This window comes from Capra hircus (genome assembly GCF_001704415.2).
Source record: "Capra hircus breed San Clemente chromosome X unlocalized genomic scaffold, ASM170441v1, whole genome shotgun sequence".
In the NCBI taxonomy this organism is placed as follows: Eukaryota; Metazoa; Chordata; class Mammalia; order Artiodactyla; family Bovidae; genus Capra; species Capra hircus.
Window position 1 is genome coordinate 20,089,780 of NW_017189516.1, and position 14,980 is coordinate 20,104,759.

At 47.4% G+C, this 14,980-nt stretch overlaps 1 protein-coding gene across 2 annotated transcripts in view; it reads right to left on the bottom strand.

Annotated features, from left to right (window-relative positions):
- The window catches only part of SYN1 (synapsin I), a 53,922-nt gene extending 43,317 nt beyond the window's left edge, over positions 1 to 10,605 (bottom strand). For both annotated transcript variants that reach the window (XM_018043747.1, XM_018043746.1), the window contains exon 1: positions 10,087 to 10,605. In XM_018043747.1, the coding sequence (XP_017899236.1) occupies positions 10,087 to 10,463 (377 nt within the window). In that variant the 5' untranslated portion in view covers positions 10,464 to 10,605. The remainder of the gene's footprint in view (positions 1 to 10,086) is intronic.
- Positions 10,606 to 14,980: the final 4,375 nt, after the last annotated feature.

Here is a 14,980-nt window from a genome sequence, read left to right on the forward strand (position 1 = left end):
CATCCCTAAGAAAAAGAAATGCATAAAAGCAAATGGCTGTCTAAGGAGGTCTTACAAATAGCTGTGAAAAGAAGAGAAGCAAAAAGCAAAGGAGAAAAGGAAAGATATAAGCATCTGAATGCACAGTTCCAAAGAAGAGCAAGGAGAGATAAGAAAACCTTGCTTAGTGATCAGTGCAAAGAAATAGAGGAAAACAATAGAATGGGAAAGACTAGAGATGTCTTCAAGAAAATTAGAGATAACAAAGGAATATTTCATGCAAAGATGGGCTCAATAAAGGGCAGAAATGGTATGGACCTAACAGAAGCAGAAGATATTAAGAAGAGGTGGCAAGAATACACAGAACTGTATAAAAAAGAGCTTCACGACCCAGATAATCACGATGGTGTGATCACTCACCTAGAGCCAAACATCCTGGAATGTGAAGTCAAGCGGACCTTCGGAAGCCTCACTACAAACAAAGCTAGTGGAGGTGATGAAATTCCAGTGGAGCTATTTAAAATCCTAAAAGATGATGCTGTGAAAGTGCTGCAGTCAATATGGCAGCAAATTTGGGTGTATTTAAGGAAACCTCAATCTTCTGTGACCAGAGGGCAGATGGAGGAGAAGATCAGACTTAAGACTTAACTGTAAGGGTAGCAGAACTTCAGAGAAGGTTGAATTCTCAGGCCCAGTACATCCCCTGTTCCATGCTCAGGGCCCTAATAGGATATGAGTGGAGCCCTGAGATTGGGATGGGGCTATCTGGGAAGATGCATTTAACACCCTGACCTTACAGATTCACCTGAACCCACTGGGTCTGCAGAATTAGCCCACTTCTCTTTGTTAGAATATAGACCTTCCCTTTGCTCGAAGATGATGCACAGGCCTTGAGTGAAGCATGTGCCTTATAAAACAATTCTTCCCTTCAACTTCCCTTCCCCTCGTGGCAACCAGATCAATAACTAGGGTCAAATCCTAGCACAACCTACTGGAGAGGTTCTCAGCTTGCAAAGAAAGCAAAGGAATGATATGTGGAAGCTGAAGAATCTGGCTAACATGTATCGGCAGGAACTGGGAAAGCAAGCCTGAGACTGGATGCTGAGGACAATGGATCAAGGGAATGAAGCATGAACTTGGAGCACTGTCCCAAGACACAGAACTTAAAACCATGGTAAGGACTCTAGGAAATGTTGCTGATACAATTTTTGGATGACTTGTGGAAGCCTGGCAAGAACAGTGGCCCACACCAAGTGAAGTAGAAATACCAGACTTCAATGGCAGATTGTGGAGGAAAGGATCAAAGGGCTCAGAGAAGCTGATGTGTTAGAGAAGATACACTACTCCAGTCTGGAAAACCAACTAGCTGACTATATTTTATGGGAGGGCCCAGAGCGTATATCCAAATTACAAATGAGGAATACGTTGGTGAGAGTAGCAGCAGACATGTTGAGAAGCACAGTGGAGGTAAGGTCATAAGTGAAGTCCCAGCCCAGGTCCTGGTCACAGTGGGTTCACTGGGTCCACAGGTCCACCTAGTGATCACTTCACCAGCCCACAAACACCTAATTGGAATGGACATATCTGTAGTTTTCAGAACCCCTACATGAGTTCCTTGGCCTGCGGGGGAAGAGCTATGGTAGCTGGGAAGTTCAAATGGATGCCTTGGAAACTATTCCTGCCTTCCCTGAGCAAAGCTATAAATCAAAGACAATACTGTATCTATCCTAAGGGTGATGGTAGAAATTAGTGTCCCTCTGAAAGATCCTAAGGATGCAGGGGTGTTAGTCCCACCATGTATATGCGCTTAGTTGCTCAGTCGAGTCTGATTCTTTGTGACCCCATGGACTGTAGCCCGCCATGCTCCTCTGTCCATGGGGATTCTCCAGGCAAGAATACTGGAGTGGGTTGCCGTGCTCTCCTCTAGGGGATCTTCCCAACCCAGGGATCAAACCCAGGTCTCCTGCATTGCAGGTGGATTCTTTACTATCAGAGCCACCAGGGAAGCCCAAGAATACTGGAGTGGGTAGCCTATCCCTTCTCCAAGGGAACTTCCGGACCCAGAAATCGAACAGGGGTATCCTGCATTGCAGGCAGATTCTCTACCAGCTGAGTCACCCGGGAAGCTCAGTCCCATCATCTCTCTGCTGAGTTAACCAATTTGGGCCCTGAGGAGGCTGGATAGATCCTTGAGAATGTAGACTACTGCAAGCTCAACCAAATGGTAGCACTGATTGAAGCTGCAGTACTAGTCATGCTGACATTGCTGGAGCAAATGAAAAGATCTCAGGTATGGCAGGTGGCCACTGATATAGTGAATACCTTTTCTATTTTGATCAGAAGATCAGAGACGTTTCACATTCATCTGGGACTGACCACAATATACATTGATGGTCTTGCCATAGGGCTAAGTTATCTTTCTCATCCTATGTTATCATATAGTCGAAGGAGGAATGGACTATCTGGACATCCCAGGGACTATCACACTGGACTACTATAACAATTACACCGTATTGATAGGCAAGATGAGCAAGAGTTGGTTAGCACACTGCATTGATAAGACACATGCACTCCAGAGGGTGGGAGGTAAACCCTAAAAACTCTCAAGGTCCTGCCATATTAGTACAGTTTTTAGGGATTTGGGGGTACAAGGTATGCCAGAACAGCCCCTCCAAATCATAGGGCAAAGCTTCGCATCACACACCTCCCACTATGATGAATAAAAACATAACAAATGGGAAGATTCCTCAGGTTCTGGAGGCAGCATATTCCACACCTGGAAATACTGCTCTGATCCATATTTCAGGTGACATCTAAGGCTGCTAGCCCTGAATAGGTCCAGGCTGTGGTGCAAGCAGTCCTGCCACTCAGGGTATATGATCCAGCAGATCCTACGATACTGCATTGTGGGGGAAAATGCAGTGTGGAGCTTATGGGATGCCTGACTGGGAGGCCCCTGGGGTTCTGGACCAAGGCCATGCCATCTGCAGCAGAGAATTACACAGCTTTTGAGAAACAAATCCTGGTACAGTACTGGACCCTGGGTGAGACAGAATGCTTGACCACAGGGTACCAAGGAACCATGTATCCTGGTGCCTGTTATGAGCTGGGTCGCACCAGGCCCACCAAGTAATGAAGTCAGGTCCAGCAGCCAGGATCGATCCCAGAGAGGACCAAGCAAGCTGTCTGAGCAAGTAACCCGGATGCCTGTGTCATCCACACTGTTGTGTTAGTGCCTCCCTCAGCTCACTAAGAGAACTCCTTAGAACCAGCAGATGAAGGGAGAAAAATCTTAAGCTTGGTTCACAAATGGGTTGGCTTGCTATGTGCGTGGAATAGACAAAAATGAACAGGGGTGATCCTATAGCCCCTTTCAGAGTGGCCTTGAAAAACAGTGGCAAAACTCTCAAGGGGCAGAGCTTTGGTCTGTGCACCTGGTCATCTATTCTGTTGGGAAAGAGAAGCAACCCAAGATTCAAATACATATTCACTGATGGGCAGTGGTAAATGGCTTGGCTGATTAGGCAGAGGCCCTGAAGGAACAATATTGGAAGATCAGGAAAAGGAGGTCTGGGACACCGAAATATGGGTGGACAAATGGGACTGGAGATGAAATGGAGTGAAGATCTTTGTATTGTGTGTTAACACCCACCAGATAGCATCCACCCTGAAAGTGGCACTAAGCAACCAGGTAGGTAGAATGACTCAGCCAAATGATGTCAGCCAGTTTCTAGAATCAGCTGCCCCAGCACTGGCAGATGGGCACACATATGAAATGGCAAGGGTAACAGAGATGGAGGCTGAGTGTGGGGCCTATGGCATCATTGCTGAATGTCCAACCTGCCAGCATCAGAGACCAATATTGGGTCCCCAACACAGCACCGTCCCTTAGGAAGGCAACCAGCCACTCTGTGGTGAGCTGACTACACTGGGCCTTCTATTCTGGAAAGAGTAATGATTCATTTTGACTGGAATATTCTATATATGAGTTTGCTTTTCCTGACTACCAGACCTTAGCCAGCATCACTGTCCAAGGGCTTACATAATATTTGATCCACCAGTATGGCATTCCACACAACAGTGAAACAAACTGAAGGACACACTTTACAGCAAAGGAGGTGTAATCAACTGACATTTTATACTGATGACATTCTATACCACACCATGCAGAAGCTGCTAGTCAGACAGAGTGATGGAACAAATTGGTATATCCACAGCTAAGATTTCAGCTTGGAGGTGACACTGTGCAAGATGTGGGGTACCATCCTCCAAAACACAGTATACACCCTAAATCAATGAACATTGTTTGGGCTGTGTTCCTTACAGGTAGAATACACTGGTTTGGGAACTCAGAGGTGAAAGTAGGAGCGGCCTAGCTTACCATCAATCCCTGGATCCACTTTTGGAATGTGTGTTTCCTTTTTCCTTAGGGCTCTGCAAGGTTAAAGGTCCTGATTCTCCAAGGGGGAACACTGCTACCAGGGGACACAGCATTACATTCTAAGCTTTGACTGTTACCTGGACACTTCAGGTTTCACAAGCCAATGGATAAGAAGATGAGTCTGTCTCAGCAGGTCCATAGACCCCGATCATCAGAAGGAGATAGTTGCTGTTGTTTAGTTGCTAAGCCGTGCCTGACTCTTTGCAACCCCATAGACTGTAGCCCACCAGGTTCCTCTGTCCATGGGATTTCCCAGGCAAGAGTATTGGTGTGGGTTGCCATTTCCTTCTCGAGGGGATCTTCCTGACCCAGGGATCAAACCCAAGTCTCCTACATTAGCAGGTGGATTCTTTACCACTGAGCCACCAGGGAAGTCCAGGAGTTGATAGGGCTGCCATTAAACAATGGGGGCAGGGAGGAATATATCTGACCCTCAGGCTGTCTGCTTTGACATCTTGTTGGTATTCTTGTTCAACACTGAAGGCAAATGGACAAGTACAGCAGTCATAGCCTGAGCAGATGGGGACCAGGAACTCAGGGATCCCTCAATGATGAGGGAATGGATCACTCACCAGGTAAGCCACTGTGACCAAGAGAGGTGCTAGCTGAGGGTAAGGGGAATCTAGATTGTGTAGTATAGGAAGGAAACAATGTATCATTTATTTATGCCACATTTATCAAACTACAGTGGAGGCTGTAGTTTGTCCCACTAACTGTGCTCTTTCAAGTGCACCCCTGAAGGGTTAATAGGGTAGCAGAGATGTGCCTGCAAACGGGTCTCTCTGCTCAGGCTGAGCATCCTTGCATACGAGGCGTTCTGCCAAACAGTCTGGACACAGCATTGAGTTTAATGGTCCCTTGCAAACGAGGGAGCATTCCCTTCTTGAGATAAGAAGGAGATGAGGGCTTTGGGCAGACTCTTCAGTAGACGGAGATTTCACTCCCCTTTGCTATACGATAACATGTATGCACCTACACTGTACTAAAAAGGCTTATTCTTACAATCTGGAATTCTGCCTAAGGATGGCTTTATAATAATAAACGGCAATTAGTTTGCCCAGTTGTTCCTCTGGCCAGAGTGGTGTCCTGTCTGTCTTTTGTATGTCTTGTATGTTCTGTGTCATTTCACTCGTAGTAACCAACACACCCCAGAAAACAAGACCAATTAGAATCCTAGAAATGCTGTTCCCAGATGGAATGAACTTACTGCTGAAAAGCAAGTGAATCTGAGAAGTCCTGGGGGTTGCCTATGTGCTCTACTCAGATCTTCAAGCCCCTCCTTCTTGTCATAACTGTCCTCCAGCTTCCGGGAATATCTGCTGCTGAAGGCTCACAGTGCTGTCCATCACTGGGAACTGCCCCCTACAGCAGGGACTCACCTTCTGCAAGATTATGCCTCCTCCCAGAGGGCAACCTGTAGTCACTGACTGACTAATGCAGGACTACAAAAGCCTGGCCATCCCATCTCAATTGGGACAACTCTGAAGGGTCATCCCATCTCCAGAGCTCCCCAGATGATTGGCTGGAGCAATTGTTGCACAGCATCACAGCTGCTCAACCTTTCCATCTGCCAAGTCCTGCTTCCCCCACTCCTCCTCTGCAACACGTGTTGTTCCCAAGAGCTCTCCCCGATCAATCTGCACACAAATCTCAGAGTCTCAGGGTCTGCATCCAGGGAAGTCTAAGAAAAGAAGCCACAGTAAGAATGTTCTATATATATAATATATATTATATAAGACACATATACAGAAAATTTAATATAGGATGTCTTATATAACATATTGCATGTTATATATTATGTGTTGCAGTATCTAGAATGTATATAAATATGCATATAGTAGAATGAAAGTTTCAGTAAATAATTACCTTTAATATGTACAATGGGGTCATATTTCCTATTCTATTTCATTTCATGAAAAGAAACATTCATTTCATGAAAAGAAACATACACATATATATGTATGTGGTATTATAAACCCATTGTATAACAAATATATTACAGATACATATAATATGTATTAATACATATTACATTAATACATATGTAATACATATTACATATAATATGTAATAATACATATAATATGTATGGTACACATTAATGATTATATTTCTTATTGGAGTAAGTTTCACTAAATAATAATTCCACTTACTATGTACAATGTACTCTCATTTTTTATTTTCATGTATCAATATTATAATTTATCATAGTTTTATTTTCATTTCATGAAAAAAATGAAACACTGGTCACAAGCCAAGAGGTGACCTACAGCTGGAAAAACACTGGATTAAATGATCTGTAAAAAGAGGTGATGAGTCTCAATTCTGAGTTTTCAGCTTTAAAGCACACAGGACTCAAGACCCAGGAAGGAAGGAGAGGGGTGAGGTTTGGTGGGGAAGGCACCAAACTGTACTTAGGTGTACAACCCCATTACAGAATTTGTATGATTCCTTTTATTCCAGGCTGAAATCCCTAAGCTTGTGTGGTTCTGAATGTCTGCAAGCTGGTGATGAGAGTCTCTGTTCTTCGCACTAAACCTGGTATACACAGGCTCTCTCCCTTTACCCATCCCACCCCATCTATACCAGGCACTAAATAAATAGTTGCTAGGTCGACTGGAAGAAAAGACTGAAGCAACTGCTGGGATAAAGGAAGGTTTTCGGGATACAGAAGTGGAAGGGAAGAATAGTTCACAGAATTCAGCAGGTGCTCAGTAAGTGCTTGCTAGACAAATTAGAAGAAAAAGTAGAAAATATAGGAGTTGTGATTATGGAAAGGGGAAGGGTCTTGTCAGTGGTCTGTAGATAATATATGTTAAATGGAATGAAGGAAAAGACAGCAGCAACCTGCCTGGAGGGTTGGAGTGAAGAAGGTAAGTCGAAAGGAGGGTGGTTACTAAAATATTCCAGTGGATCTTTCCAAACCAGGGATCAGAACCGCATCTATTGCATCTCCTGCATTGGCACGCAGATTCTTTACCACTAGCGCCACCTGGGAAGCCCCCAATGTACAGCAAGGGCTTCAATAAGGTTTGTTGACTTCAATAGAGCAAATTTAGCCAGGAAGATGGCATCTGTGCGAGTGGGTGTTGGTGAAGGAATTAAAACACGTGTTCAATAAATGCTTTATGGATTGAAGGAGAAAAGAGTGGAGGAGTCTGCTGCAGGGATAGGAATGTTGTTGTTTGAGCAGAACACAGTAAGAGAGTGATAAATCCTTTTTGGATTAATTGGGGGGAAAGGGCAGTGGGGAAGATGGCTACTACATGGGAGAGGGTTCCTAGCCAGAATGCAGTAGGTACACATTGTGAGTTTTTGAGATTGTGTCATGTGAAAGGCAGGATGTAGATTGTTGAAGGAGGAATTAGGGCTACAGGAGGGGGAGAAGAGGCACTGACTATGGGTTCTCAGAGTATAGAATAAGTGCTCATTAAAAGATTGTTGGGGCTGAGTAGAGGAGAAGGTATGAAGAATCCAACTAGTGGTTGGGATTAGAAGGAAAAGAAACTGAGGGAGGCTTCTTCCTAATGTACTGTAGTGCATAATAAATGCCTCCCATAGTTTAACACATGGAAAGTATGCAACAACTATCTGTAGAATGAACAAATGGCTCTGAAGAGAGAGAAAGCCTGCTGGGTAAGGGCTCCTGGCAGAGGAGAGGTAATTAACCAGTAAAGAGCTGGTACTCAATATATTTAGGCTGAAGGGGACCCCTGGAGAGAGAGCTCTTGAGACAAGGACAGGAACTTCCAAGCTTGGAAAGGGGAAGTTGAGAATGTCTCTTATGTAGTAAGTCCTCAGTTAAGTGTTTATTGGCTTAAATAGAAAAAAAGCCCTTCGGGGTCTTAAGATTGGGAGAGGAAATCCTAGGGAGACTGAAGAGAGTGAGAAAAGGGTAACTCTTCTAAATTTGGTTCTAGATTTATCGAAGGAAAGGACTCTGTGGAAATGTTGTATGACTGGCACAGGTTATCCTAAGAGTAAAGAAGGGGAATCTACTTCCTACACACAACAGGTACTGCAAATGTGCTCATGCACCCACTGGAAGAAAAGCACTTTGGGGAGGAGGTGTGAATATAGAGCACCCAGGAAGCACTACACAAATGCTCACAGGAGCTGCTGGAGGAAAATGCCTTTGGGGGAAGGTGATCTAGAATCAAGCACCTGGCAGACAGTGACCAAATGCTCACTGCATCCATTAAAAGAAAAGGTCTTTGGGGAAGATTGGTGGCGGTGGGCGGGGGTGGGGGGGAGGCTATGGAAGAGCATATCATCACCGGATCCATTGGAGGAAAAGTCTTTGGGGGAAGAGAAATGGGGATACAGTAACTTGATTTATGTGAGCTTGATTCTCCATCCTTGGGAAGAAAGGCTTTTATGGAGAAGGCACAGAATCGGCACACAGTGGGTACTCCACAAATGCTCCAGGAGTGATATTTTAAAGAGGTATTTGGAAAGACAGATTGAAATGTTCTACACAGTAAGTGCAGTTATATGATCACTGTATTAATTGGAGGCAAAGGTCTTTATGGAGAAGGTCTGAGGTTGAGTCATGCAGATGGTGCTCAATATATACAGACTGAAGCCACTGGAGGAAAAAGCATTGGGGAAAGGGTCTGGGGTGACGTAAACAGTGGGCACTCAATAAATGCTTGCTGAATACACTGAAGGAAAGAGTCTTTAGAGAAGGCTCACACCTTTAGATCAGGCAGTTAGTAAAGGCTTGGTGGGTACACCAAAGGAAAGATGGTTGAAGAAGTAGTTGAGAATAGGCGGTAGGGGAGGCACTCAAATGAATGCCTTCTAGATCCTTCTGCTGTAGGAAAAGGATTTAGAGCAGAGAGTGTGAAGATAAGCCTCACATAGTAGGTTTAAAAATGCTCATAGAACTCATTTAAGGAAAATATGTTTGAGGAAAGGTCTTGGGGATGGGGCATACACCAGGCCCTTAATAAATGCTTCTTAGATCCTTTGGAGAATTAAGCCCTTAGGGGGACTGAATTGGGGCACACAGAAGGAATTCAATAAAAACTCATAGGATCCATTAAAGGCAACGCTTTTGGCAAGAAGCTGGGGTGGGATACACAGCAGGCACTCAATGTTCAGTGAATAGTTTAAAAGGTTTTTGAGGTGAGGGCTGGGGTGGGGCATATAGTGCACTCTGGATACATGCTCACGAGATCAGAGAAGGCCTTAGGGCAAGGACTGAGGAGGACAAAACACCTATCAAGCTCCCAACAAATGTTCACAGAATTCATGTAAGCCAAACGCCTTGAGGAAGGGCTCCCCACTGAGGCACACTGCCGGTACTTGATAAATGCTCACAAGATCCATTAGAGGACAAGACCTTTGGGGCACGGGTTGCGGGGTGCAGGGCACATCAGACTCTTGAATGCTCACAGGATATACTGAAGTCAGGTTTGTGGAATGGAGGCACACAGCAGGCGCCCGATAACTGCTCCCTGTATGGATCAAGAAGGCCTGGGTGAGGGCAGCGGGAAAGCAAGGGTGGGGCACACAGGAAGCGCTTCGTATAATAATTTAAAGGAAGAGGGTTTGGGCAAGGGGGGCAGACAGAGGGCAAACAAGCGGCGCTCAATAATTGCTCATCATGGGATGATCTGGGGACCCAGAACCGCGGGGGCACGTCCCCAGCAGTGGCTTACCAGTCGGTGTGGGGCTCGTCGATTACCAGCAGCACCCTGGCGGCGGCGCCCCCACGGCCTGCGCCCCCAGAGCCGCCGCCCACCTGCTCGCTGAAGGTGGCGGCCGCGGCCGCTGTGGTCTGCTTGACCGCATTGGACAGCGACGAGAAGAAGCCACCGCCCCCCGAGGACCCGGGGCTAGGGGCAGCTGGAGAGGCCACGGGGGCGGCCGAAGAGGCCCTCTCGCCAGTGGCGGTTGCAGGACCGGTAGTGGCCCCGGGACTCGGGGCAGCGGGCGGCGGTGGGGGCGGCTGCGGGCGCTGCAGGTCTGTCATGTACCCATTTGGCAGATTGGCCATGAAGTTGCTGTCCGACAGGCGGCGCCGTAGGTAGTTCATGGCTGCAGAGCGGGGCAGGGGGTCTTAGGAGCAGTCTGGTCAGGAGCCGCGGGGGCGGACCGCGATGGGCCCAGGAGCACCGCTGCGCTCTCAGGCACGACACGTCTCTTCCGCTGCCCGCTGCAGACTGAGGCAGCGCTGAGTCGCCGCCGCCGCCGCAGCGCGGTTGGTCGCGCCCGTGACCCCCTATTTCGCGCCCCGTGTGGTGCAGTCCGGCTGGGCCGGCGGCGGCGCGGACGCGACCAAGGCTACTGCGAAGGGGAGTTTGCGGAGGAGCGGCGAGTGACGTCAGCGCGCCTTCAGTGCCGGGGCGGCGGCGGCGCGCGCCGGCAGGCGGGGGCGAAGGAGCTGTCCGCGGTGCTGAAGGCATAAGTGCGCAAGCGCCACGCCGCATCCTGTCTCCCCTCCCCCGCCTCAGACTGGGGGTGCGCAATTTGGGGATGGGGGCGGGGTGGGAGCCTGTCCGGAGGGTCGCGTGGGTGCGTCAGGCAAGCCTCCCACCCTGTCTCATCCTGGTCTTCACATGCACTCTCACCCACACCTAGGACCCTCTGCGGATACTAGGTTTCCAGTGTTGATATTCACCACAGGAGGCATTTGGGGGGTGGGAATGGAGTTATACTCGGAAACTCAAAAGTAGAGAAATAACCCCTTCACAGCGAGAGCCGAGGGTCACACGCAGTACTCTGCAAGATCAGTTTCCCACGTCCATATAGGCAGAGATGGATGCGTGGGTGGTGTAGACAGCATCAGACAGGCGGAGGTGGACACTTGGGCGGAGTGTACTCTTGCCCAGGGTTGGGGGGCGTCCTGGAGGCACACTGGGAATGACACGTACGTGGAGATACATATAGAAATACACAAAAGTAGGGAAACATACGGAGGCATGTACAGAGATAGAACACACCGATCTAAGTATCTATACTGACACAAACAAGCCCAGGGTAATACTCATGGGCATACATGCACATGAATACGCCTACACACACACACACACACACAGAGGCACCACACAGACACACAGAGACCTAGAGAAACTCACATGAGCATGCATCCCCGCACAAAACGCACCCACAATCATGGACAAACTCAGATCTCCATACAGACACATTCTCTGAAGTCTAGTCCTGATGTGTGTTCATCTCTCCTCACACACACTCGGCCAACAAGCCTCCATCCTTTTGCCCTGGACACAGTCAGAAACCATGATATCCACCTGGCATTGTCAGTGCCCAAGGCTATCATCCTCTGTATCAGAAAGCATCCCACAGGCAGAGGCAGACCCATTCTAGGGTATGCAAGCTGTAGGTGACAAATAATGTTCACCACATGCACAAATGATCTTTGTAGTCCAGGCAGGGGTGGGCTGTGAAAGCTCCTATAGGATCCTGATTACAGTGAAGACACAAATTCATTTAAAAATAATAATTCACTAACTGATTGTACCCAATTCTCATAAAACTATGGAGTGAGTAATATGATTTCCATTTTACAGATGGAATCCAAGAACTCCAATTCATTTCCAAAGGGTCATGTTCACTTTGTGATCCATACTTTTTAAAAAAGAATGTGCCAGAAAGGGATGTCAGTGTGGCTGGAGCAGAATGAATGGGGAGATTGTGGCAGGAGAAGGGGTCAGAGAGGTTAGCAGGGTCCAGATGGAGCAGGGCCTTGTGGGCCATAGTGAGTGATGATGGTGGACCAAGTGAGATGGAAGAAGATATGGCAAGAAGTAGGCAGATTTGGAGTCTTTTCTGCCTGAAGAAAATACAGAGATAGAACACACCAATCTAAGTATCTATACTGACAAGCCCAGGGTAATACTCATGGGCATACATGCATATGAATACGCCTACACACACACAGAGGCACCACACGGACACACAGAGACCCAGGCAGATTTGGAGTCTTTTCTGCCTGAAGGACTTTCAAATGAATCATCCACTTATTCATTTGTACATTCTCCATTTATTAAATCTTTGGCATGTTCAAACAAGGTCATGGTGTGAGGTCTGGAGTCAGAGTGCCTGGGTTCAAACTGGCCCTCTACTATACTCTTGGGAAAATGACTTAACATCTCCGAAACTCAGCTTCCTCACCTGTAAAAACAATCACCTGACCAACTCTAAAAGATAGGGGTGGGGGAGTGCTGTGCCTTTCTCTCTCAAGGATCACTTTTGGCCAAGGTCTCCAGGAAGTCCCCTCTCCCCTTAGGCTCCTGCTGTCCATCGCCTCTGCTCCCTCCTCCATCTCAGCCAGCTTCAGTCCATCTGCAGGCCTTTGCTTTGGCCATTCTTTCTCTCTCTCTCATGGATGCCCTTTGGCATCCCCACTCCAGTGTTCCCCAGATGGGGAACTGCCCAGAAATTGGGTATTTCCCAACATTGTGAAGTATATGCTCCCCAGTTTTTGCTCAGTAATGGAAGCAAACAAGTTCTTCTGGGTCTGTGGTGACCTCTCTGAGGCACAGGAGCAGCTGCAGGTCTACAGACCTTTTTGGATCCTCTAGGAGTAAGAAGTCGGGCTCCTTAGCAGTCTGTCTCTAGACTGCCTCTTCCCAGTGGCCCTGTTGCCAGGTTTATAGTACCATGCCCCTCAATGTCATCCCCTTTCTCCAGGTAGCTCATTTTCCAGAAATTAATTTTTTGTAGAAGAATGAAGAGTTTCCCACCCTCACCCCCAAGGAGTGTCTCAACTCCCTGTGGCAGAGGTCTCAACTCCTCTGCACTAGCTTCATCTTCTCCAGCAGGAAGGAACATACAGAAGGGGCTCCAAGAATGTTTTTCTTTGTTGTGCATTGGTGAGCAATGACTCTGAAATGCACACCCTTGACATATGTTTGTAATCAGTATTGTACCCATGTTTATGGGCTTCCCAGGTGGCTCGGTGGTAAAGAATCCGCCTGCCAATGCAGGAGCTGCAGGAGACATGGGTTTGATCCCTGGGTCAGGAAGATCCCCTGGAGGAGGAAATGGCAACCCACTCCAGTATTCTTGCTAGGATAATCCCATGGACAGAAGAGCCTGGTGGACAATAGTCCAAGGGGTCCCAAAGAGTCAGACACAACTAAGCACACATGCACCCATGTTTATAACTCACAATACATATCCATGCCACCTGTGTATGTGCATGTGCACACATATACCCCCACACCCTTATAACTCACACATTGTTATGGTGCACATAGTTGTGACTTCACATGCACTCCACACATACTCGATATATCCTTAATTCTTGCAGAGACCCTACAGGTCTTCCTATCACACATACACAAAGATATGTGCCTCATAATATACACATACAGCCAAATTTCCACTTTCTTATAGATGTATAACTTTCTCATACCCTGCAGTAGCAATCAGACTCCCTCACTTAGGCTCATTCCTCTTACGATAACTAATATTCATTGATTTCATCTTTACCCCTACCCATCAATTGATCCATTTTACACAAGGGAAAATTGACCCAGAGAAGTGAGCAGCCTGACAGACTCTGGGTGTCACAGACCTCCCATCTGAAGCCTCCCACACAGAGGCGCCCCTCCACTCACAGGACAAACTCCTAAACTCTGCTCCTGGCATGGTATTTCCCAAATGTCTAGCCCATTACATTTCTATGCCTGTTCCCTCCTGGGTAAAATGCAGATAATAATATTGACCTCATATGTTCGTTGTGGGTTAAATGAATTCATGCTATGAAAAGTCTTAAAACACTACCAGGCACACATCCTTGCTTCCTTCACTGGGGAAATACATATCGCTCTGACTCTTCTTCCCCATTTCCCATGATGTCCAACGCTATTGTTAGTACACAGTAAGCATTGATAAATGTTAAATAAATGTTCGAATCCCATTTTGGTCTGTCCTCTCTACCAGCCTTCCTTCACCGGAAGCCCAGACTTAGCTCTAGTATACAGTAGATGCTAATAAGTGTTGAATGAATGAACAAATCCTAAAGAAATGTGTCTGAGTGTCTTGGGGGCTCCTCCTGGCAGATGCTGACTATACCTTCTCTTTGCTACTGTCCCAGTTCAGAGCCCCTCATAGGCACTTCCTCGGTCCCCCACCCCCCCACCTCCGCCTCGCGGAGCTATTTGTCACCGCTAATTGTGGTGTTGGAGCTGGGCTGTTGGGAGTGGGTGGGTGCAGATGTTCGCTTTGTGGGGCTCCAACCCCAGCCACGCCTCTTTGCCGGATTGACGCGGAATTTGCCAGCTGAGGGAGCCTTTAGTAGGGAGAAGGAAAACAAGCACGCCAGCCAATCAGAAAGTGCCTGGCAAGGCATATAGCCAATCAGAAAGCTTGTAAATCAGAGCTCTGCAGAGGGACGTGCTGGGTGCCCCGGGGCACTGACAGACAAGGGGACAGACATCAAGGCTACAGCAGGGATGGGTATTCGGATACGCACCTTCACTTCTGTCACACCATGGCCACAGTGGAAAATACTGTTTTCCACCACAGGCCACTGAGACTTTGCCTGTGCTGCGCTCTTTGGCCTAGAAGATGCTATGGCCCCAC